Genomic DNA, 25938 nt, shown 5'->3' with positions numbered 1-25938 from the left:
GATTTAGAAAATAAGAAACAGGAGAAGGCGTGGCCATTCGGCCCATTGCACTATTCTTCCCCTCACTCAGAACATGGCTGATCTTTGACCCCAGCGCCACTTTCCTGCAACGTTCCCAACATCGCCGAGCCCCTAAATATGTCCGTTTAATTTAGAAGTCTTGTGGAGAAAATTCCAAATATTCACACACTGTGTTGGGGAAATTTCTCCTCATCTCAGTCCTGCTGAGGTGACCTCAGATTTTGAGTCTGTGATCCCTGGTTCCACTGCCCAACCAGGGGAAACATCATTCCTGCCCCTACCCTGTAAATACACTGTGACACTGTGTCTGTCTCAATCAGGAAGCTTCTCCATGTGAACCTTGTGTTCATGAAACTGGTGACAGTTCTTTCAGACCAGCAGCTTTGACCACAAGAACACCAGACAGTGGTCAGCACGGAATGTACTGCAGTTACTGCAGGAGAAGGACTGGATGGACACAGTGGAGTGGTTCCCGGAGCAGACAGTCCAGACCATATGGCAGAATGCCTCATCACCAGGTCTTACCAACTGCCGGCGAGAGGGCCCCTCCCAGTCTGGTCCTCACTGCATGCCCGGAGATCACTCCCACAGCACGCTACCCCGAGATTACTGCAGTGGAGACGAGACGATCACTCACCTCTTTGCGGACTATGGGCTGGCGAAAGATTCATGGGCCTTTGTCACAGCAGCTGTGTGACAGAAGGCTCACTGATCCTCGGGCTGTTCCCAGGACGCGCAAGAAAACGGACAGCGAGTGCTGCTGGAAGATCATCAACTCGGGGAAAGACCCCCGAAACTTGTTGGCCTGCCATCACATCGAGATGTCCGGAGAGCAGGTGTTACCAACCTGGGGTCCAGGGTTTCTGGTATTGGTCTTTGGCATAAAAATGTTTGGGAACCTCTGTCGTACAGGAATGCTGCAGACCGGCACATTCCAGACTACAGGGAGACCAGTGGAACTATCGTTCCCTCTACTGCTCGACTGGGAGAGGCCGTGTTGGCTGAGGAAGCCTCTCAATTATTGTACACCACCCCAGGGGGCACATGAGCGACAACAGACAACAGAATACCCCATAGACAACGAAGGTAAATTCATTGGGTAAAGATATTGGCACGTTTTATCATTCTGAATATTTTATTTAAATCTTATTTTGATGCAAAAAAAAGTATCAACATCTGATCTGTATTCAGAGTGAAGGAGACCAGGCCTTCTATTGGAAACGGGACAGACATGGGTCAAGTCATTAAGGTTTTCTCACGAAGGGCTGTTGAAATCAGGACCTTGCCGAAAAATTAACATTTTCCACCCTGTGACGTAAAATGTCCAGTCCTGTGCTTTTTCCTGCAACCACAGGTCGGTCATCACCACTGAAACTCTCTCCTCACAGCACAATATTTTCTCCACATCCCCAGTTTAATGGCATGTTTTCACTGTTTACTTATCCACCGTTTTACACTCCACTCTGACTCTCTTAGACCTGGAGAAAGATACAAAAAAACGAGCTGCTGGAGGAGCTCAGCGGGTCGGGCAGCATCTGTGGAGGGAAATGGACAATCGACATTTCGGGTTGAGACAGTTCAGATGAAGGATCTCGATCCGGAAAGGTCCTTCCGATCGGAGCGATGGGGCCTTTGGACATTCAGCTAACGTTTTTTGTTGCTCTACGTGTTTACGAGACGGGGTTGCTGGGCATATGGCCAACTCACCTACGCTTGTCGCCGGGCTTAGACAGTCCATTAGGCGTTTCCTTACCTTTTCTCTGTTTAATTTATTTTTGATCCCACACTAACATTCAAATAGCCATGAACATATACAGCAGCAGAATGTTCATTCCCTGAGACTGCAGCGCGCGTAGTGGACAATCCCGGTACTGCAGGGGTCATTCCCCGGGTCTACAGCGCGCGTAGTGGACAATCGCGGTACTGCAGGGGTCATTCCCCGGGTCTACAGCGCGCGTAGTGGACAATCGTGGTACTGCAGGGGATCTGCAGCTCCCGGAAGTGAAAGTATTCTGAATCAGGAAGTGCTGGGAGTTAACATGGCTTCGAAAGGACCGGTCGAGAGTTTAACAGAGGAGGCGATTTGTCCCATCTGCCTGGATTTCTTCACCGATCCGGTTATACTGGAGTGTGGACACAACTTCTGTCGCTCTTGTATCACACGGTATTGGGAAAGGGAGGAGAGAAACTCCTGCCCGGAATGTAGAGCGGTGTTTGCTGACCGCACCCTCAAGGTGAATCGGGCCTTAGCAAATCTGGCTGAAAAAGCTCGAAATCTAAACCTGAATCCGAAAGAGAAGGAAAGTAAACTTCACTGCGAGGAACATGAGGAAGAACTGAAGCTGTTTTGTGAAACGGACAAGACACTGATCTGTCTGGTCTGTAGAGATGCGCAGGAACACAGAGAGCACCGCTTCATGCCGATTACAGAAGCTGTTAAAATCTACAAGGTAACGTTAGTTCAATACTTAAAATACTGCCTTTGTCCTACATATCATCACACGAGCCTCGATAACTAACACATCACTTTCTGCAACTTCCGCCATCTCTAACGGGATTCCAGCACCCATCCGTCCCACCGCCCACCTCCACAGCTCTACGTACTGTATCGCCCTGATCCACTCGCTCATCCACACTGATCTCCCTCCTGGCACTGACACCTGCAAGCGGGACAAGTGCTACACCTGACTCCTAACCTCCTCCCTCGTCACCATTCAGGACCGCAAACAGCCCAGTTCCTCCCGTTTCTTCCATGGTCGATTGTCCTCTCGTATTAGATTCCTTCTTCTCCAGCTCTTTACCTCTTCTACCTGTCCCCTCTCAGCTTCTCACTTCATCACCCTCCCCCACGTCCCCCCTCTCGTTGTCTCAACCGTCACCTGTCAGCTGGTTCTCATAGCCAACCTTCTTATTCTGGCTTCTGTCCCATTCCTTCCCAGTCCTAATGAAGGGTCTCATCCCGGAACACCGACTGTTTATTTCACCTGAATGGATGCTGCCTGACTCACTGAGTTCCTCCGGCATTTTGTGCGATAATCGGGTTTGATAATGTATTTCTTTCGATGCATCTTTGTTTATATTTCCTTCACTCTCTGACTTCCAGGAACAGCTAAAATCTTCCTTAGACTCTCTCACAAAAAAGAAATCAGACTTCCAGGAAAAGGAGCAGCATCAGAAAGAGAAGATTTCCGGAGTTCGGGTGAGGCTTCCTGAGCGGAATTTCTGATAATACTGTCCAGTTTTGCTCCATTCAATGCAGAATAGCCGAGTATCACAGCTCTGGAGACCTGGGTTCGATCCTGATCTCTGCGGCTGTCTGTGTGGAGTTTGCATGCTCTCCATTTGACCACGAGAGACTCCGACACATTCCAAGGACATCATGGATGAATGGCTAATTATAATTAATCCTATGAAGGTGGGGAGTGTGTGCGTGAATCAGATGGGAGTTTATGCGTCAATAAGTGAGAATAGGTTACAGAAAAACCTGAGTGAATGGTGTTGACGGGAATGCACTCAGAAGTAGCATGGACTCTAATAGACAGTACTTAACGACAAAAGGAAACTGAGCACAGCAATGCAGTATATTAATCTTCACCTTTCATTCAACAGGAACAGTCACACAGCGTTCAGTCCCACGTCACATCCCAGTTTGCTGAACTGCGCCAGATTATCACTGAGAAAGAGCAGAGCTTACTCAGGGATCTCAGGGAGGAGGAGAAGAGGATTCTCAACCCAATGAAGAAAAATCTTTGGGAGATTCAAGAGAATATAAGACTTATTAAGGAGGAAATCTCAAAGTTAATGGAACAGATGGATCAAAAAGACAGTGTGATATTTCTCAAGGTGAGGGATTCTATTTCAATTTGTTTCTGTCAAAGGGCACTAAATGAACAGTGGTATATTTAAAATAAACACAGTACAGCGGCCAATTCTAACAAATCAATTGCCGCTGCTGGCGACCTTACACAAGTTGTTATGCCTGCATGACGCGCCCTCCCATCACTCCAATAATGACATTTCAAAATGTCCAAGATACGCTTTCAGTCCTTCAGTAGCAAAATACAATCTTGAAGCGATGAAACTTCAGGCTAATTCATTATAAAGTAAGCTGCAACACACCAGTCAAATACAGCATGACATCCACCCGTCCTCAGCTCAAAACTGTGCAGAACAAAGTTTGAATACGTAACTTATTCCCTTTGCTTTTACCACGTCTCCACTCACGTGACTGGTTATCATAATCAACACGTACCGCAGAATACAATGCAGACAGAAAACAGATGCATTGCTCATACACACAGTATTTACAAATGGCAGTAAACTGTTTCTCACCAGAGAATTGATGCTTCTATTCAGGGTTGTTGTTGCCCCAAAACTGGACTTCCACAACTTCTGTACATCCCAGGACAGAATGCAAATTTCTCTAAAACTATTTACTCTGATCATAACACAGAGCTGCTGACTGCGTCCTTAATTCTGCATTAAATATCCTCTAAAACTCTCATTAACTACCGGTTCCAGTCACAGACTGTGAGTTTGTCTGGTGCGGTGGGTGTGAGGGTCTTTCTGTCAATCAGTGAGAACAAAGAATTTGACCCACACATCAGACTTATCTTCTATATCCGGTTTCCGCCAGATTAAGGAAACTATTTCTGTCCCTTTACTTTTACAGATAACATTCAAATGAACGTTCAATGATTCAATACATAACCAGGCCATTCGGCCCATTTCCTCCTCTCAATTTCCCTGCTTCACAATCCTCCTGCCACCTACTCACCACAACCAGCAACAGTGCCCCGAAATCTCTGGTCCCTCACGTGCTTATCCAGCCTCCCCATTACATTCAGTCTCTGCTGTTCCATTTCAACCACTCCGGTGGCACTGAGATCCACATCCTCCTCACTAAATTTCTTGTGGAATTTGTTAAAATACATCTGGAACTACATCATTGCAGAAGTCTCCCCATAAATAGAGGTACTTCCTCCACCCGCACACAATCACATACATCACTGATCATAAATTCCTCCATCCTATCACACTGACGTCATATCCAGATGAAAATCCACAGCCTGTCCTGTCTTCCCTGTAATTTTCATCCTCTCAGTAATGGTCTGACATTCAGAAACTTTCCCTGTAAATTACCCTGGGGTTCTGTATTGTCCGTGTGTGTGAGTGACTGTGGGAGTGGGAATTTTCAACACTTTGTAATGATTTGGATGAAGTTCTGGATGTGGACAGTAAGTCCAAGTCTAATCAGATTTGTGTTTTATTTATTTCAGGAGGAAGTTCGTCGGAACAGAAGGTAGGACAGGCTCTTTAATGAAACCCTTAATGGATTTAGAAAAGCAATTTATAACCAGCAGTTTAATATTTACAGGATTAATTATGATGTCCTGGAATTGGCAGTGACAGATGAGACCCTACCGGTTGAAAAATTCGATCACCCCTATTTGTTGAACACAGTGCTGAGAGAAACGCTTGATACTATTAATCGAGGTAAAACTTACAAAGATTCATTTCCCCTTGTTTATGAAGCTCAATGTAGTTCCAATTTGAGGCAAAGATTGTTTGTAATACTAGGCTGAAGGGGAACTGAAGTTTATTTCACATCAACCCCACCGACTGGGAGGTATCACTGTCACATGGTCAGCTAGTGATGTCAGACCCCTGGACACACCAGCACAGGGTCACAATGCAACCAATACACGGGACTGGCAGATGAACCACTGTGTTCCAATCCCAGTCAAATGCACTAACACACCAGGACATGAGTTAGGATCTACCAGAGGAACTGGGAATTTAATACTGACGATACTATTGTAGGGAATAATAGCAGGTATCAGTGTGGTGACAGGGATTGTCAGGAAAATACACAAGTCCTTCATGTGCCCTGTGAGTGCAGACTCTGAACTGACAGAGGTCTTCCCCTTTCCGGATCAGCAACTCTCACTGTTGTTAGAGGCAGAAGAGGGGAGTGGTCGTGATCGGGGACTGAATCGCCAGGGGAACAGACAGGAGAATCTATTGGTGTGAACGGGACACGCGAATGGTAAGTTGCCTCCTGGGTGCCAGGGTCAGGGATGCCTCGAATCGTTTCCGCAGCATTTTAGAGAGGGAGGGAAAAGAGCCAGATATTTTGGTAAATTTGCGACACTGACATTGGAAGTAAAAGCAAAGAGGTCCTGAAAATAGAATTGGGAGAGCTTGGTAGAAAACTCAGAAGCAGTACCCTCAGGGATGTAATTTCTGGATTGCTGCCTGTGCCACATGCTGGTGAGGGTAGAAACAGGATAATTTGGCAGATTAACGATGGCTGAGAAGCCGGTGTAGGGGACAGGGATTCAGGTTCATGGATCATCGGGATCTCATCTGGTGGAGGAATGATCTGCTCAAAAGGGATGGGTTGCACCTCGACCCGAGGGAGAATAATACTCTCACAGGGAGGTTTGATAGAGCTGTTGGGGAGGGTTTAAACTAATTTGGTGGGGTGAGGGGTTGGAAGTGGAGTGAAGCGATAGAACTGATGGTAAAATGCAACGATAGCATGCAATCAGACTGTCAGATAGGGCGGACAGATGAGAGGAGAAAATTGCAGACAGCAATGTGTGTATCCGTGCATTAAGGATGCAGAATTTAAAAGGGTAGCAGATACAGTACACAAAGTGTTATAACTCAATGCATGGAGTATGAGAAATAAGGTGGATGATCTTGTTGCACTATTACAGATTGTCAGGTGTGATGTTGTGGCCATCATTGAAACGTGGCTGAAAGATGGTTGTAGTTGGGAGCTGAATGTTCAAGATTACACAATGTATCGGAGGAAGGAAGGAAGGGTGTGGCTCTGCTGGTAAATCAGCAGCAAGATGTGACATAGGATTGGAAGATGTTCTATCTTGTGGGTTGAGGTACGCAACTGCAAAAGTAAAAATGACACTGACACCAGTCATATACAGGCCTCCCAACAGTCAGTGGGTTGAGGCCCACAGATTACAACTGGAAATAGAAAAGGCTGATGAAAAGGACAATGTTGTGAAAATCATGGGAGATTTCAACATGCAGGTCAATTGGGAAAATCAGGTTGGTAAAGGATCTCAAGAGAGTGAGTTTGTTGAATGCAATGTGATGGCTTTCTAGAGCAGTTTGTCGTTGAGCCTACTCGGGGAACAGCTCTACTGGATTGGGTGTTATGTACTGAACCAGAGGTGAGCAGTTAAAATAAACCTTAGGAGGCAGTGCTCACAACATGACTGAGTCGAACTTGAAATCTGACGAGGAGGAGGTGAAGTCTGACATTGTAGTATTTCAGAGAAATGAAAGAAATTACAGTGGTCTGAGAGAGGAGTTGGCCAAAGCAAATTGGAAGGAGATGCTGGCAGTGATGAGAGCAGAGCAGAAATGGTGTCAGTTTCTGGGAAAATGAGGAAGGTGAAGGATAGATGTATTCCAAAAATAAATAAATACTCAAATGCCAAAATAGTAAAACCGTGGCTGACAAGGGAAGACAAATTAATGTCAAGGCAAAAGAGAGGGGATACAACGAAACAAAAATTAGTAGGAAGACAGAGGATTGTGAAGCTTTTAAATATCTACAGAGAGGAACTGAAAGAATGATTGGGATGAAAAAAATAATCATGAAATTGATTTGAATTGAATTGACTTTATTACTTACATCATTCAGATACATGAGGATTAAAAATCTTTACGTTACATCTCCGTCTAAATGTGCAATGTGCAATTTATAGTAATTTATAATGAATAATATGCACAACAGGCTGGTTACTATTACATTGGAATACAGTTGTGTCCACATGAGTTAATCAGTCTGATAGCCTGGTTGAAGAAGCTGCCCTGGAGCCTGTTGCTCCTGGATTTTAATCTGTGGTTTAGAATAGCATTCAATTCAAGAGCAGGGATGTGATGCTGAGGCTTTATAAGGCACCGGTGAAGCCTCACCTTGAGTATTGTGAACAGTGGGCTCTCCTCATCTAAGAAAAGGTGTGCTGGTATTGCAGAAGGTTCATTTCATAAGGATGATTCCAGGAATGAAAGGGTTATCATACGAGGAACGTTTGATGGCTCTGTGTCTGCACTCGCTGGAATTTAGAAAGATGAGGGAGGGATCTCATTGAAACCTTTCGAATGATGAAAGTCCCAGACACAGTAGATGTGGAAGGGATGATTCCCATGGTGGTGGAGGTTAGGACAAGAGGGCACAGCCTCAAGATGGGGGGGGGGGGGGGGGTCTATCTAAAACAGATGTGTAGACATTTGTGCCAGCAGCTGGTGAATTTGTGTAACTTGTTGTGTGTATTTAAGGCACAGCTTGATAGGTTCTAGATTGAACAGCATCAAAGGTTACAGGGAGAAGACCACGGAGTGGGCTGAGGAGGAAAAATAAGGATCAGCCATGATTGAATGGCGGAGCAGACTCGATGGGCAAATGGCCTAATTCTGCACCTATGTCTTATGGTGATCAGACCACCACATTGAAGCATTGTGAGAATGAGCTCGGACACACCAACAAGCATTGACATGGGTCAAGATTTCATCTCTGGAGAAGCACACACAGCATAACCGCCCTGGCAAAGCTCCCTCACACACATACACAGGAAGGACTGGTAGACTGTATTCAGTGCCTCAGCAAAATACGTTGTTATTTCCCTCAGTAACCTGGAAACCAGTCTCTTCAGAGACAGTCATTTACTCATTTAAACAACTCAATCACGTGTGACACATTGTCAACACACACCAGACATGTAATCACACACTGTAACATACAAATTCTTCAATGTGCACAATCTGCTTCAATGTATATACACACCACTCGGATATTTACGACAATCAACACACACACACAGGCACACACACACACAATCAACACACACACACACACACACACACACACACACACACACACACACACACACACACACACACACACACACACACACACACACACACACACACACACACACTATCAGAGTGTGACACACAGCCACAGAAATAGGCACAAATTCCCATTTAGGATTGAAATCTGCCGTCCTTACCCAGTCTGTCTGTTCTGTGGCACTGAGCTGCCGTCTGACGTGACGTCACATCAACACTTCACAGACAGACTCCGGGGTGAGATTCCTCAGGAGGATGATCTCGGAGGGTTTGATGGATGTTGAACTCACGGCCCACTTCATCAATTTGCAAGGCTAAGATGTCTTCTTGAGCATGGCCCATTTGTGTGTGTTTGCCACCACCCCCCCCCCCCATCCCTCTAACCATTTCCCATCTGTGTACCTGCCCAAATTTATTTTAAAATATTTTATTTTTACCTGTTTATACAGCGTCTGAGGGCAAATTCCATTTACCAACCTTCCTCTCTATGAGAATGTAACCCGATAGACCACTCAGAAAAATTTCCCGTCTCACTTTGAAACTGAGGCCTTTGGTTCTGTACTCCCATTTCTTGGAAAAAGAAACGTTATTTAAGCTCCTTATGATTTATTTACCTTGATAAGGGGTCATACCGGAACATCCTACACTACAGCTGAATAGCTGAAGTTTATCCGCTCAAGCCCCCAGTCCTGGTAACATCCTCCTGAAGCCTCCTGTCCAGTGTAATGACATCCTCCCCATATTCGGGAACCGGAAATGCAGACAATGCTCCAAGTGTGGTCTATCATCGACATCAAAGGCCTTGCTGAATTTCATGTGGACAGTGTGGAATAGGCTGATGAATACAGGACTGAAGGTGTTTTTTAGATTGGGACAAGAAGGGCGGCGTGGGAACTAAATTCTGAAGGAAGGCAGATTTTTTTAAAACTTTGCGTACAAGAACGGCGAGACTGCGCAGGACAGCGCGGAGAGTTTAAAAAGATGACCACCCTATACAGCGGGCAGCGGAGTGGGTGGCAGCAGAGTGCAGGGCTTTGGCTCAACGGGCTTAGGCGGTAACGGGAAGAGGCGAGAGCGAGGCACCGACTCTTTTTCTCCCCTCGGCAAATCGGCCCGATGGACGGTGGAACAGCAGGGCACATTAGCTAACGGTTTAAAAAGTTCGTGTATTTGGTGAAGTAAGTGGGTGAGTAGACCTATCTTTCTTTGTTTCATTCCTGTAGAATTAGGTAGCATGTCTGCAGGGTTAGTGCTTTGTTCAGGGTGTCAGATGTGGGAATCCTGGGAGACCTCCAGCCTCCCTGATAGCCATATCTGCACTAGGTGAACCGAGATTCAGCTCCTCGGAGACCGTGTTAGGGACCTGGAGCTGCAGCTTGATGACCTACTGCTTATTAGAGAAAATGAAGAAGTGATGGACAGGAGCTACAGGGAGGTAGTCATCCCTCGGCTACCGGGGTCAGAAAACTGGGTGACTGTCAGGAGAGGGAAGGGAAATGCCCAGATAGTGGAGAGCACCCCTGTGGCTGCCCCCCTCAGCAACAAGTATATCGTTTCGGATGCTGTTGAGGGGGATGACCTGACAGGGGACGGCCATGGTGACCGGGTCTCTGGCACTGAGCCTGACGCTGTTGTGCAGGAGGGAAGGAGGGAGAAGAGGAATGCGGTAGTCATAGGGGATTCCATAGTCAGGGGAACAGACAGGAGATTCTGTGAGCCTGATAGAGATACCTGCATGGTGGGCTGCCTCCCAGGTGCCAGGGTATGGGATCCAGGGTATGGGTCCAGAATATCCTGAAGGGAGAGGGCGAGCAGCCAGCTGTCTTGGTACATGTTGGTACCAATGACATAGAGAGGGAAAGGGAGGAGGTACTGAAGAGAGATTTCCGGGAGTTAGGATTGAAGCTGAAAAGCAGGACCTCCAGGGTAGTAATCTCAGGATTGCTACCTGTGCCACGTGCTAGCGAGGGCAAGAATAGTAAGATCAGGCTGATGAATGTGTGGCTGAGAGACTGGTGCAGGGGGCAGGGCTTCAGATTCTTGGATCATTGGGATCTCTTCTGGGGGAAGTATTAACTGTTCAAAAAGGATGGGTTACACCTGAACCCGAAGTGGATCAATATCATAGCAGAAATGTTTAATAGAGCTGTTAGGGAGGGTTTAAACTAATTTGGCAGGGGGATGGGAAAGAGGTGACATAGGATCGGAAGGTGCAGAATCTTTCTGGGTTGAGCTAAGAAATCGCAGGGGTAAAAGGACCCTAATGGCAGTTATCTACAGGCCTCCTAACAGCTGCAGCGATGTGGACTACAAATTACAACAGAAAATTGAAAAGGCTTGCCAGAAGGGCAGTGTTATGATAATTGTGGGGATTTTAACATGCGAGTGGATTGGGAAAATCAGGTCGACACTGGATCTCAAGACAGAGAATTTGTAGAATGTCTACAAGATGCTTTTTCAGAACAGCTTGTTGTTGAGCCCACTAGGAGATCAGAGATACTGGATTGGATATTGTGGAAAGAACCAGAGGTGATTAGAGAGATTGAGGTGAAGGAACCATTTGGAGGCAGTGATTGTAACATGAGTTCACTGTAAAATTTGAGAAAGAGAAGCAGAAATCCGATGTGTCGGTATTGCAGTGGAGTAAAGGAAATTACAGTGGCACGAGAGAGGAACTGGCCAAATTTGACTGGAAAGGGACACTAGCGGGAGGACAGCAGAGCAGCAGTGGCTGGAGTTTATGCGTGATGTGAGGAATGTGCAAGACAGATATATTCCAAAAAAGAAGAAATTTTCGAATGGAAAAAGATGCAACCGTGGCTGACAAGAGAAGTGAAAGCCAAAGTAAAAGCAAAGGAGAGGGCATTCAAGGAAGCAAAAATTAGTGGGAAGACAGAGGATTGGGAAGTTTTTAAAAGCTTACAAAAGGAAACTAAGAAGGCCATTAAGAGGGAAAATATGAACTATGAAAGAAAGCTAGCAAATAATATCAAAGAAGATACCAAAAGCTTTTTCAAGTATATAAAGAGTAAAAAACCGGTGAGAGTGGATATAGGACTGATCGAAAATGATGCTGGAGAAATTGTAATGGGAGATAAGGAGATGGCTGAGGAACTGAACGAGTATTTTCATCAGTCCTCACTGAGGAAGATATCAGCAGTATACCGGACACTCAAGGGTGTCAGGGAAGAGAAGTGTGCACTGTCATAATTACGACAGAGAAAGTACTCAGGAAGCTGGATAGTCTCAGGGTAGATAAATCTCCAGGACCAGATGGAATTCACCCTTGTGTTTTGAAGGAAGTAGCTGTGGAGATCGCGGAGGCATTAGCAATGATCTTTCAAAAGTCAATAGATTCTGACATGGTTCCGGAGGAGTGGAAGATTGTAAATGCCACTCTGGTATTTAAGAAAGGGGCAAGGAAGCAAAAAGTAAATTATAGACCTGTTAGCTTGACATCGGTGGGAGTCAATTGTCAAGAATGAGGTTACGGAGTACCTGGAGGCATATGACAAGATAGGCCAAACTCAGCATGGTTGCCTTAAAGGAAAATCCTGCCTGACAAACCCATTGAAATCTTTTGAGGAGATTACAAGTAGGCTGAACAAGGGAGATGCAGTGGATGTTGTGTATTTGGATTTTCAGAAGGCCTTTGACAAGGTGCCGCACATGAGGTTGCTAAACAAGATAAGAGCCCATGGAATTACGGGAAAATTACATCTGTCGATAGAGCGTTGGCTGATTGGCAGGAAACAGAGAGTGGGAATAAAGGATCCCATTCTGGTTGTCTGCCAGTTAAAAGTGGTGTTCCATGGGGGTCCGTGTTGGGGCCGCTTCTTTTTACGTTGTATATCAACGATTTGGATTATGGAATAGATGGCTTTGTGGCTAAGTTTGCTGATGATACAAAGGTAGGTGGAAACTCCCCCACCTGAGGAAACAGAGAGTCTTCAGAGAGACTTGGATAGATTGGGAGAATGGTCAAAGAAGTGGCAAATGAAATACAATGTTGAAAAGTGATTGGTCATGCATGTTGGCAGAAGAAATAAACGGGCAGATTATTATTTAAGTGGAGAGAGAATTCAAAGTTTTGAGATGCAATGGGACTTGAGGGTGCTCGTGCAGGATACCCTTAAGGTTAACCTGCAGGTTGAGTCGGTGGTGAAGAAGGTGAATACAATGTTGACAGTCATTTCTAGAGGAATAAAATATAAGAGCAGGGATGTGATGTTGAGGCTCTATAAGGCAGTGGTAAGACCTCACTTGGAGTACTGTGTGCAGTTTTGGGCTTCTTATTTAAGAAAGGATGTTCTGACATTGGAGAGGGTTCAGAGCAGATTCACCAGAATGATTCCGGGAATGAGAGGGTTAACATGTGAGGAACATTTGATCACTCTTGGACTGAACTCCGTGCAGTTTAGAAGAATGAGGAGGAACCTCACGGAAACATGTCGAATTTTAAAAGGCATGGACAGAGTGGATGTGGCAAAGTTGTTTGTGGCAAAGGTGGGGGAGTCTAGTACGAGAGAGCATGACTGAAGGATTGAAGGGCGCCCACTCAGAACGGAGATGCAAAGAAATTTTTTAAGCCAGAGGGTGGTGAATCTGTGAATTTGTTGCGGCAGTGGAGTCCAGGTCATTGGGTGTATTTAAGGCAGAGATTGATAGGTATGTGAGTAGCCAGGGCATCAAAGGTCATGGTGAGAAGGTGGGGGAGTGGCACTAAATGGGAGAATGGATCAGCTTATGATAAAATGGCAGAGCAGATTCGAAGGGCCGAATGTCCGGCTTCTGCTGCTGTGTCTTATGGTCTTATTTGAATGCACCAGTATACGGAATAGGGATCTTGTAGTACAGGTAGAGTTTGACAGGTACAAACTTAGGCAGGTACGACTTTGATCGAAGCAATAAAGGCATGGACAATTCTGTAAACAGGGCAAAATTCAAAAATCAGAGGTGCAAACGGACATGGGTGTCCTTGTGCAGGATTCCCTGAAGGTTAACTTGCTGTTTGTGTCAGTGGTAAGATTGGCAAACTCAATGTTTGCTTTCATTTCGAGAGGATTAGAGTACAAGAGCAAGGATGTAATTCTGAGGATTTATAAGGCATTGGTCAGACCACACTTGGAGTACTGTGAGCAGTTTTGGGTCCCTTCTATCGGAAATCATGTGCTGGCATTGGAGGGGGTGCAGATGATTCACAGAATAATTCCAGGAATGAAAGAGTTAACATATGAGGAGTGTTTGATGGTTCTGGGCCTGTACTCACCGGAGTTCAGAAGAATGGCTGATTTATCATCCCTCTCAACCCTATTCTCCAGTCTCCTCCCCATAACTTTTGAGACTCTGACCAATCAAGAAGTTTACTTATTAACTCCTGCATTAAAAATCAAACAGGAGAAAATCTGCAGATGCTGGTAATTCAGGCTACACAGGTCCTGATGAAGGGTCTCGCCAGATCTCTCCGACACCTGTCTGGAGAGAGTTGATGTTGGGAGGATGTGGGTGGGTCGAGAACGGTAAGCACAGCCTCCGACTATAGGGATGTCCATTTAGGACAGAGATGAGAAGGAATTCCTTTATCCACAGGATAGTGAATCTGCCACAGGCAGCTGTGGAGGCCAAATAATTGAGTATATTTAAAGCAGAGTAACACAAACAAATTGTTGGGGGAACATCAAGCCGGGAAGTTTCTATGGAAAAGAGTAAACAGTCGACGGTTCAGACTGAAACACTTCATCAAGACCTGTGTTGCTTAAGGGTTCCTGCAAATTCATCCCCTGTCCTAATGAGGGGCTGCGGGGGATGGGGCTCTGGGAAAGTCATCCTCATCTGCCATCTTTGCCCCCTCCAGCTTCTCATTACGTCTACACACACAGTTCACCCACAGGCTTTCAACCCCTCCCCCACCTGGTTCAATCTGCCATTTATTTCTCCGCTACTGGTTCCCATTATCACCTCCTTTACTGTCTCAAACCATCACACTCCCCCACTTCACACTCACAAATGAAAGTGAACATTGTATGACGGGCCTGTTCCTGTGCTGTACTGCTCTATGTTCTCTGTTCCCAGTTTCGAAGAATGAGAGGAGATCTCATGGAAACACAAAATTCTTTCAGGGATCAACAGGCAGGAGTGAGGGAGGATGTTTCCCCTGTTCAGCGGAAAACCCTTGTGGAGACATCTGCTTTTGTCGAATCAAAGGTTCGTGTCGGCCACCCGACCGCGCCTGAGATCTCCACCACCACCGGTCCACGGGGCCGCGCCGTCCGAGTCTCCCCCCGATCCCCGGGGCCGCGCTGTCCGAGTCTACCCCCGATCCCCGGGGCCGCGCTGTCCGAGTCTCCCACCGATCCCCGGGGCCGTGTTGTCCGAGTCTCCCCCCCGATCCCCAGGGCCCCGCTGTCCGAGTCTCCCCCCCGATCCCCGGGACCCCGCTGCCCGAGTCTCCCCCCGATCCCCGGGGCCTCACTGCCCGAGTCTCCCCCCGATCCCCGGGGCCGCGCTGCCCGAGTCTCCCCCCGATCCCCGGGGCCGCGCTGTCCGAGTCTCCCCCCGATCCCCGGGGTCGCGCTGTCCGTCTCCCCCCGATCCCCGGGGTCGCGCTGTCCGAGTCTCCCACCGATCCCCGGGGCCGTGTTGTCCGAGTCTCCCCCCGATCCCCAGGGCCCCGCTGTCCGAGTCTCCCCCCCGATCCCCGGGACCCCGCTGCCCGAGTCTCCCCCCGATCCCCGGGGCCTCACTGCCCGAGTCTCCCCCCGATCCCCGGGGCCGCGCTGCCCGAGTCTCCCCCCGATCCCCGGGGCCGCGCTGTCCGAGTCTCCCCACGATCCCCGGGGTCGCGCTGTCCGAGTCTCCCCCCGATCCCCGGGGCCGCGCTGTCCGAGTCTCCCCCGATCCCCGGGGTCGCGCTGTCCGAGTCTCCCCCCGATCCCCGGGGCCGCGCTGTCCGAGTCTCCCCCGATCCCCGGGGCCGCGCTGTCAGAATCAACCCCCGATCCCCGGGGCCGCGCTGTCCGAGTCTCCCCCCGATCCCCGGGGACGCGCTGCCGGAGACTCCCCCCGATCCCCGGGGCCGCGCTGTCCGAGTCTCCCCCCGATCCCCGGGGCCGCGCTGTCCGAGTCTCCCCCCGATCCCCGGGGCCGCGCTGTCCGAGTCTCCCCCAGATCCCCGGGGCCGCGCTGTCCGAGTCTCCCCCCGATCCCCGGGGCCCCGCTGTCCGAGTCTCCCCCCGATCCCCGGGGCAGCGCTGTCCGAGTCTCCCACCGATCCCCGGAGCCGCGCTGTCCGAGTCTCCCCCCGATCCCCGGGGCCCCGCTGTCCGAGTCTCCCCCCGATCCCCGGGGCCCCGCTGTCCGAGTCTCCCCCCGAACCCCGGGGCCGCGCTGTCCGAGTCTCCCCCCGATCCCCGGGGCCGCGCATTCCGAGTCTCCCCCCGATCCCCGGGGCCGCGCTGTCCGAGTCTCCCCCCGATCCCCGGGGCCGCGCTGTCCGAGTCTCCCCCCGATCCCCGGGGCCCCGCTGTCCGAGTCTCCCCCCGATCCCTGGGGCCCCGCTGTCCGAGTCTCCCCCCGATCCCCGGGGCCGCGCTGACCGAGTCTCCCCCCGATCCCCGGGGCCCCGCTGTCCGAGTCTCCCCCCGATCCCCGGGGCCGCGCTGTCCGAGTCTCCCCCCGATCCCCGGGGCCGCGCTGTCCGAGTCTCCCCCCGATCCCCGGGGCCCCGCTGTCCGAGTCTCCCCCGATTCCCGGGGTCCCGCTGTCCGAGTCTCCCCCCGATCCCCGGGGCCGCGCTGTCCGAGTCTCCCCCGATCCCCGAGGCCGCGCTGTCCGAGTCAACCCCCGATCCCCGGGGCCGCGCTGGCCGAGTCTCCCCCCGATCCACGGGGACGCGCTGCCGGAGACTCCCCCCGATCCCCGGGGCCGCGCTGTCCGAGTCTCCCCCCGATCCCCGGGGCCGCGCTGTCCGAGTCTCCCCCCGATCCCCGGGGCCGCGCTGTCCGAGTCTCCCCCAGATCCCCGGGGCCGCGCTGTCCGAGTCTCCCCCCCGATCCCCGGGGCCCCGCTGTCCGAGTCTCCCCCCGATCCCCGGGGCAGCGCTGTCCGAGTCTCCCCGCGATCCCCGGGGCCGCGCTGTCCGAGTCTTCCCCCGATCCCCGGGGCCGCGCTGCCCGAGTCTCCCCCCGATTCCCGGGGCCGCGCTGCCCGAGTCTCCCCCCGATACCCGGGGCCCCGCTGTCCGACTCTCCCCCCCCCGTTCCCCGGGGCCCCGATGCCCGAGTCTCCCCCCGATCCCCGGGGCCGCGCTGTCCGAGCCTCTCCCCGATCCCCGGGGTCGCGCTGTCCGAGTCTCCCCCGATCCCTGGGTCCTCTCCGTCCGAGTGTCCCCGGATCCCCGGGGCCGCGCTGTCCGAGTCTCCCCCCGATCCCCGGGGCCCCGCTGTCCGAGTCTCCCCCCCCCCCCGATCCCCGGGGCCGCGCTGTCCGAGTCTCCCCCGATTCCCGGGGCCGCGCTGTCCGAGTCTCCCCCCGATCCCCGGGGCCGCGCTGTCCGAGTCTCCCCCCCCCCCGATCCCCGGGGCCGCGCTGTCCGAGTCTCCCCCCGATCCCCGGGGCCGCGCTGTCCGAGTCTCCCCCCGATCCCCGGGGCCGCGCTGTCCGAGTCTCCCCCCGATCCCCGGGGCCCCGCTGTCCGAGTCTCCCCCCGATCCCTGGGGCCCCGCTGTCCGAGTCTCCCCCCGATCCCCGGGGCCGCGCTGACCGAGTCTCCCCCCGATCCCCGGGGCCCCGCTGTCCGAGTCTCCCCCCGATCCCCGGGGCCGCGCTGTCCGAGTCTCCCCCCGATCCCCGGGGCCCCGCTGTCCGAGTCTCCCCCCGATCCCCGGGGCCCCGCTGTCCGAGTCTCCCCCGATTCCCGGGGTCCCGCTGTCCGAGTCTCCCCCGATTCCCGGGGTCCCGCTGTCCGAGTCTCCCCCCGATCCCCGAGGCCGCGCTGTCCGAGTCAACCCCCGATCCCCGGGGCCGCGCTGTCCGAGTCTCCCCCCGATCCACGGGGACGCGCTGCCGGAGACTCCCCCCGATCCCCGGGGCCGCGCTGTCCGAGTCTCCCCCCGATCCCCGGGGCCGCGCTGTCCGTCTCCCCCTGATCCCCGGGGCCGCGCTGTCCGAGTCTCCCCCCGATATCCGGGGTCGCGCTGTCCGAGTCTCCCCCCGATCCCCGGGGTCGCGCTGTCCGAGTCTCCCCCGATCCCTGGGTCCTCTCCGTCCGAGTGTCCCCGGATCCCCGGGGCCGCGCTGTCCGAGTCTCCCCCCGATCCCCGGGGCCGCGCTGTCCGAGTCTCCCCCGATCCCTGGGTCCTCTCCGTCCGAGTGTCCCCGGATCCCCGGGGCCGCGCTGTCCGAGTCTCCCCCGATTCCCGGGGCCGCGCTGTCCGAGTCTCCCCCCGATCCCCGGGGCCGCGCTGTCCGAGTCTCCCCCCCCCCGATCCCCGGGGCCGCGCTGTCCGAGTCTCCCCCCGATCCCCGGGGCCGCGCTGTCCGAGTATCCCCCCGATCCCCGGGGTCGCGCTGTCCGTCTCCCCCTGATCCCCGGGGCCGCGCTGTCCGAGTCTCCCCCCGATATCCGGGGTCGCGCTGTCCGAGTCTCCCCCCGATCCCCGGGGACGCGCTGCCGGAGACTCCCCCCGATCCCCGGGGCCGCGCTGTCCGAGTCTCCCCCCGATCCCCGGGGCCGCGCTGTCCGAGACTCCCCCCGATCCCCGGGGCCCCGCTGTCCGAGTCTCCCCCCCCCCCCCGATCCCCGGGGCCGCGCTGTCCGAGTCTACCCCCGATCCCCGGGGCCGCGCTGTCCGAGTCTCCCCCCGATCCCCGGGGCCGCGCTGTCCGAGTCTCCCCCCGATCCCCGGGGCCGCGCTGTCCGAGTCTCCCCCGAGCCCTGGGGTCACGCTGTCCGAGTCTCCCCCCCGATCCCCGGCGCCGCGCTGTCCGAGTCTCCCCCGATCACCGGGGCCGCGCTGTCCGAGTCTCCCCCCGATCCCCGGGGTCGCGCTGTCCGTCTCCCCCTGATCCCCGGGGCCGCGCTGTCCGAGTCTCCCCCCGATATCCGTGGTCGCGCTGTCCGAGTCTCCCCCCGATCCCCGGGGACGCGCTGCCGGAGACTCCCCCCGATCCCCGGGGCCGCGCTGTCCGAGTCTCCCCCCGATCCCCGGGGCCGCGCTGTCCGAGTCTCCCCCCGATCCCCGGGGCCGCGCTGTCCGAGTCTCCCCCCGATCCCCGGGGCCGCGCTGTCCGAGTCTCCCCCGAGCCCTGGGGTCACGCTGTCCGAGTCTCCCCACCGATCCCCGGCGCCGCGCTGTCCGAGTCTCCCCCGATCACCGGGGCCGCGCTGTCCGAGTCTCCCCCCGATCCTCGGGGCCGCGCTGTCCGAGTCTCCCCCCGATCCCCGGGGCCGCGCTGTCCGAGTCTGCCCCCCGATCCCCGGGGACTCTCTAATTCTCTGCTTCTCCCCCCAGTCTCTGTCACCCTGGATGTGGACACGGCGCATCCGTGTCTCGAGGTGTCTGAGGATCGGAAGAGTGTGAGACGGACCCGGACCTGGAGGAATCTCCCTGACACCGGGAAGAGATTCATAGACTGGGAATGTGTGCTGGGATCGGAGGGATTCACATCGGGGAGACATTACTGGGAGGTGGAGGTGACGGGGATTCGGGACTGGGGTCTGGGAGTCGCCGCAGAGTCTGTGGAGAGGAAGAGACCGGTCAGTCTGAGTCCGGAGACCGGATTCTGGGTCATCAGGCGGGATCGTGACGTGTTACATCGGGATTATGACGTGTCCGGTCTCATCTCCCCCGAGACCCGTCTCGCTGCCGGTCCCATCCCCGGGAGGGTGGGAGTTTATCTCAGTTACGAGTCCGGGACAGTTTCATTTTACAACGCGGAGACCAAATCCCATCTCCACACCTTCACTGGGAATAAATTCACGGGGAAACTTTATCCTTTCTTCCGGACCTGGGGTGTAAACCAGTGGCTGAGAATCTGCTCCGGTTCCGCTCCAGGTCTGTAAACGGGTCGGGTCCCGGGACCGGCGTCAGGAGTAAAGTCCCTGTAAATATAAATGTGCGGAGAGTGCAGCTAAATACGTGGCTCAGGGGATGGTGCAGGAGGGAGGGCTTCATGCTTCTGGACAATTGGGCTTGTTCCCGGGAAGGTGGGGCCTGTTCCGACAGGACGGTTTGCCCCTAAACTGGGCGGGGGGGGAGGAAGAACATTATTGCGGGTAGATTTGCCAGTGCTGCTCCGGGGAATTTAATCTAGATTTGCAGAGGGAGGGGAACCAGAGTGTTAGAGCAGATAGTGAGGTGCAGGAGGATAAGGAACATGAGAGGACTGCATGTATAAACGGAAATGAAAAAAAAAAGCAGATGATATACATATTCTCAGGTACATCTATTTCAATGCACGGAGTATTGTCGGTAAAACAGATGAGTTTTGGGCTTGGGTTGACACGTGGGATAACGTCATTACTGCTATTGGTGAGGGGCAGAACTGGCAGCTTAATGTTCTGGTAAAATTGGAGAACGGCCAATTTTGTGGAAATGAAAAAGGATCTAGGAAGAGTGGATTGGGATAAGTTTTTTTTTCTGGCAAGGATGTGTTCAGTAAGTTCACAGGCATAAGAAATTAAATAGAGATTGCGTTGGAAATGTTGTAGCAACTTCATTTAATTCAAAATCGAGAGGAGTTGCAATTTCGGTTAATAAATCTTTACCAATTAAAATACAAAATGTAATAATTGATTCTGTGGGGAGATATGTGATTATACATTGTCAATTTTTTTCAGAATTATGGAATTTTATGAACATTTATGCACCAAATGAAAATGATGCAAAATTCATACAAGATTTTTTTGAACTTGGCTGACGCAAATGATAAAATATTAATAGGCGGAGATTTTAATTTTTGTTTAGATCCAGTTTTGGTTAGGTCAACTAAAGTTGTTACAAAATTAAAAGTAATAAAACTAACTTTATCATTAATGAAAGATTTAAACCTGATTGATATATGGAGAAAAATTAATCCAAGAGAAAGAGATTATTCATTTTATTCAAATAGACATAAAACTTAGATGGAGATTTAATACAATTTTATTAAAACGTCAAGATTTTTGTGATTTTATGAAAAAACAGATTCAATTTTTTTTTGATACAAATTTACATTCAGTTGAGGATAAAATTGTATTATAGGAAGCGATGAAAGCATATTTAAGGGGTCAGATTATAAGTTATACATCTAAAATTAAGAAGGAAAATTGGGAAAAGATATCATAAAGTTAGAAAAAGAATCTCAAAGATATATGACAGAAGAAAAACAAAGACAACTTGTTAATAAAAAACTACAATATAATACACTCCAGACATATCATACAGAAAAAGTAATTATGAGAACTAAACAGACATATTACGAATTAGGTGAAAGATCACATAAAATTCTTGCTTGGCAGTTGAAAACAGAACAGGCTGTTAAAATAATAAATGCAATTAGAACAAGTGTAAATAAGGTTGCTGATAAACCTTTAGAAATTAATGAAACTTTAATTTTCTTTTAATATACTGAACTATATCAATCAGAATCACAAAATAAGATTACTGAGATAGATAAATTTTTATCACAAATAACCCTTCCAAAATTTAATTTGGAAGAACAGAAAGGATTAGATATGCCCTTTACATTAAAAGAGGTTGAAGAAGCTTTAGGATCACTTCAGAGTAACAAATCCCCAGAAGAAGATGGTTTTCCTCCTGAATTTTATAAAAAAATTTAAAGATATATTAATTCCTCCCTTTATGGAATTAATATACCAAGTGGAAAGAATGCATAAACTTTCACAATCTTTTTTAACAGCGATCATAACTGTATTGCCAAAAAAAGAGATCCTCTAAAACCAACATCATATAGGCCTATTTCTTTGTTGAATACAGATTATAAGATAATAGTAAAAATTTTATCCAATAGAATATCTAAATATTTACCAAAATTAATACATATGGATCAAACAGATTTTATTGAAAACAGACAATCAATGGATAATCTAACCTGGTTACTTAGTATAATTCAGCTGGCACAAAAAAGAGAGGAAATGAGTGTGGCATTTGCTTTGGATGCAGAAAAAGCATTTGATAGATTGGAATGGGATTTTTTGTTTAAGGTATTGGAAAAATATGAGGTAGGAAAATCTTTTATACATGGATTAAAACCTTAAATACTAATCCTCAAGCTAAAGTAGTTACAAATGCCCAGATTTCAACACCATTTTGCTTAACGAGGTCAACTGGACAAGGCTGCCCGTTATCACCTGCTTTATTTGTATTGGCAAAAGAACCATTAGCTGAATTAATTAGAACAGATGCAGATATTGGCGGTTTTAGATTTAATCAAGAAGAATATAAGATTAATTTATTTGCTGATGATGTTTTGATTTATTTCACAAACCCATTACAATCTTTGCAAAGATTATCTTTTAAATTAGAAGAATACGGGAAAGTATCAGGGTATAAATTAAATTGGGATAAAAGTGAAATTTTACCCCTTACCAAAGGAAATTATAATCAATGTCGATTAGTAACTCAATTTCGATGGTCAATAAATGGGATAAAATATTTAGGTATCAGATTTGACAATGATGTCAAAAAATTATATAAACAAAATTATTTTCCATTATTAAAAAAAATAAAAGAGGATCTTGATAAATGGATGATGTTACCAATAACATTAATAGGTAGAGTTAATGCTGTAAAAATGAATATATTCCATAGATTGCAATATTTATTCCAAACTATACCAATACAATTACCGCAGAAGTTTTTTCAAGAACTAAATAAATGTGTAAGGAAATTTCTTTGGAAAGGAAAGATGTCAAGAATATCATTAGGAAAATTGAGATGTAAATTTGATTTAGGAGGGTTACAACTTCCAAATTTTAAGAATTATGATAAAGGAAATCAACTTAGATTTATTGCATCATTTTTGATGAAAAAAAAACCGGCATGGATTAGAATAAAATTAGATAAGATAGGAAAAAACAGACCAGAAGATTTTACATATAAATGGGAATCCAAATTGATACGGGGAAAAAAAAGAATCTCCTATATTAAGACACTTGATTGATTTATGGAATAAGGTAAATATGGACGATAAGATAAAGAAATCTTTATTAGCAAAAACAAACTTTAATTCAAAATAGGCTTATTCTTTTTACAATGGATAATAAACTTTTACATAATTTGTTCCAAAAGGGGATTAAATATATACGTAATTGTTTTGAAGGAGGTATTTTGATGTCGTTTGATGAATGAAAAAATAAATATAAAATATCAAAAAACACTCTTTTCTCTTATTTTCAATTAAAGGTCAATTTACGAGAAAAGCTGGGTCAAACAATGTTGATTCCAAAACTTTGTGAAATGGAAATATTAATTCAAAAAGGAAAAATTTAAAAAATTACATCTTGTATGTACAATTTGATTCAAAACCAGACTGAATCTGGAATTCATAAATCAAGACAAAAATGGGAAACTGATTTGAATGTTAAAATTGTTGGAAAAAGTTGGTCAAGATTATGTTAAATACAATAAATGTTCAAATTAGATTAATACAATATAATTTTCACATCAATTATATATAACACCACAGAAAATAAATAGATTAAATTCAAATATGTCTGACCAATGCTTTCGATGTAATCAAGAAATTGGTACTTTTTTTTACATTCTACTTGGTCTTGTTTTAAAATTCAACCATTTTCGATATATCTGACTTTCATTGGAACAAAGTACTGGAGCTCAACTCCCAAATAGTCCAATATTATTTTTATTAGGAGATATTGAAGGGACAATACCGAAAATTAAATTGAATAAGTATCAGAAAAAAATTATAAGTATTGTATTGGCAGTAGCTAAAAAAGTTATCGCAATTACTTGGAATTCTAAGTTATATTTAACTATGGATCAATGGAATAATGAAATATATAGTTGTATTCCACTTGAAAAAATTACATATAATCTAAGAAATGAATATGATATATTTTTCAAAATTTGGCTCCCATACCTACAAAAGAGATTAAATATATAGGTCCTTTGAAGATAAAATTATAATGTAATTGGGGAAAGTAAGAATAAATATTAAAATTATTTTGAACTCCATGGAGCATGTGGGTATCCTCCAATATCGAGGCAATCTTTTTCTTCTTTATTTCTTTCTTTAGATAAGGGTTAAGGTGGGGAGGGGGAGGATTAATATTATTTTTCGTTTTCTTACTAATTTTTCATTACATTTATTCTTTGTAATTTTCTAAAAAAATAATAAATAAATAAAAAGAGCATCTCAGTAATCCAACAGCCCACTCACCTTTGCTACCCTTTATGTCATTTCCTTACGTTTAACACAATTATTACGTGCCTTTTCCAGCTCAAACTGTGAATTGATTTAAAGTCTGTCCCATAATTTAATAGCTTTTATTTGAAAACTATCTACCCTCGCAAAGATTGTACTGAAGACTGCATTTGATTTTTCTTCAGCCTTGTACGCTTCACATTGAAGTAGTATGTGTTTCGACGGTTTCATAATGACAAAATGTACACGACACAGAATGAAGTTTTCCAATTAGTTACAAGGCATAATTAAGCATAGTGTGGATATTTCTGTCATGTGAATATCATTCCTTCACTTGTTTTAAGCCCTTCTTCTATAAACCCAACAGGTTTATGTATTCTGGAAAGGTGTCTGTCTTTACGTCCATTATACTACGTCTTGCCATAAGCCCCTAATTCTTAACACTACCAACCTTTTAGCTTCTAATTTGCTAAGTGGAAGGTCTATATCCACAGCTTAACATTTAACAGCTTTTGGTGCTAAACAGTCAACATCATCATTTCCCTCAACAGTGTGATATGCAGGCCCCATAATGTGCAGACATATAAATCAAACTTTATATACGAAATACCGTTTGACAAGTTTCCAACAGTCAATCTGACCTACTGCCAAAATGACCTGTTTAAGACTCATCAAAACCGAAATGTATTCTGAGCAAATTATAAGGACCAATTTCTTCCACCCACTGTAAGCCTAAACTGTTGGCAAAGAATTCTGCCTTCTATGCTGATAAATGACTAAAAGTCATTTCTTTATCATTATCTCAATTCAGGCACACAAAAACAGCCACACCAACATCGCCAGTTAAATTATCTTTTGATTCATCTGTAAAAATGGTTACTGTATGATAATAACTTTCATTAATATACTGATGACCAACAGACTCTCAGGCAGAACCGAATCCGATCGTGTAAACTAAAATCAACTGAAGTCATTGGAAAAAACAAGGTAGGGTTACAGAGAAAGCTACAGTGGGACATACTGTATCATCAGATACACCCATATTCGCAGCGTGGTAAGAACCCAGCCACCCAAAGCAAAAAAACACTCTTCTTGTGATGTCCCTAACTGTCCTCTAGCGCACCTTTAACAGGATGATCATTTACTTGCCCCTGCAAATTAATCCAGTATGTTGACATCAACTTGAACCTCTGTTACTTTGAGGGCAATTGTCCCACTGCAATCAGTAAAGCCAAAACAGGAGACAACATTACCGCACCAGAACACAAACTAAAAGTCGGTAATTGTATCACATACAAACATTTTTAATTTGAAGATGAAGGTGATCCACAAGCCACACATACATAATCAAGAACAGATCAAATTAAACAAATATAATTGGTCAACAAAGATTTTCATGTTGCACCCAAGAATACCCACATAGATGTCTGAGGAGATTTAAAGCTCCTTTACATTTATCAATTATTTTACTGATGGGTGCTTCCACGTCAGCCTATTATCCATTCACATACTGAGAAATCTTACCACTGACACTTCCTCGAGACATTAATCCTGTAAGTTAAAATCAAGGGCAAGTCTATTAATGTTGTTTGTAAACCACGTAATGTGTTTTAACGACTGAAAGCTTACAATCCTCATCAATCT

General features: G+C 48.0%; 1 protein-coding gene across 1 annotated transcript; it reads left to right on the top strand.

The window, feature by feature from the left end:
- Positions 1–1011: 1011 nt before the first annotated feature.
- Positions 1012–21411, top strand: LOC132385711 (zinc-binding protein A33-like). The gene is made up of 7 exons (XM_059957920.1): positions 1012–2471; positions 3125–3220; positions 3631–3864; positions 5301–5323; positions 5399–5517; positions 14980–15111; positions 19419–21411. The coding sequence occupies exons 1-7, from the start codon at positions 2061–2063 to the stop codon at positions 19967–19969; spliced, it is 1566 nt and encodes a 521-aa protein (XP_059813903.1). The 5' UTR covers positions 1012–2060; the 3' UTR covers positions 19970–21411.
- The last annotated feature ends 4527 nt before the right edge of the window (positions 21412–25938 follow it).

The sequence above is a fragment of the Hypanus sabinus genome (genome assembly GCF_030144855.1).
Source record: "Hypanus sabinus isolate sHypSab1 chromosome X2 unlocalized genomic scaffold, sHypSab1.hap1 SUPER_X2_unloc_10, whole genome shotgun sequence".
In the NCBI taxonomy this organism is placed as follows: domain Eukaryota; kingdom Metazoa; phylum Chordata; class Chondrichthyes; order Myliobatiformes; family Dasyatidae; genus Hypanus; species Hypanus sabinus.
Note: the sequence above shows the minus strand (reverse complement) of the source record. Positions and strands in the feature narration are given on the sequence as shown.

Coding starts and splice junctions, on each gene's coding strand:
- LOC132385711 (XM_059957920.1), top strand. CDS start 2,061: ATGGCTTCGAAAGGACCGGTCGAGAGTTTAACAGAGGAGGCGATTTGT. Junction 2,472..3,124: donor AAGCTGTTAAAATCTACAAG/GTAACGTTAGTT, acceptor TCTGACTTCCAG/GAACAGCTAAAATCTTCCTT. Junction 3,221..3,630: donor AGAAGATTTCCGGAGTTCGG/GTGAGGCTTCCT, acceptor TTCATTCAACAG/GAACAGTCACACAGCGTTCA.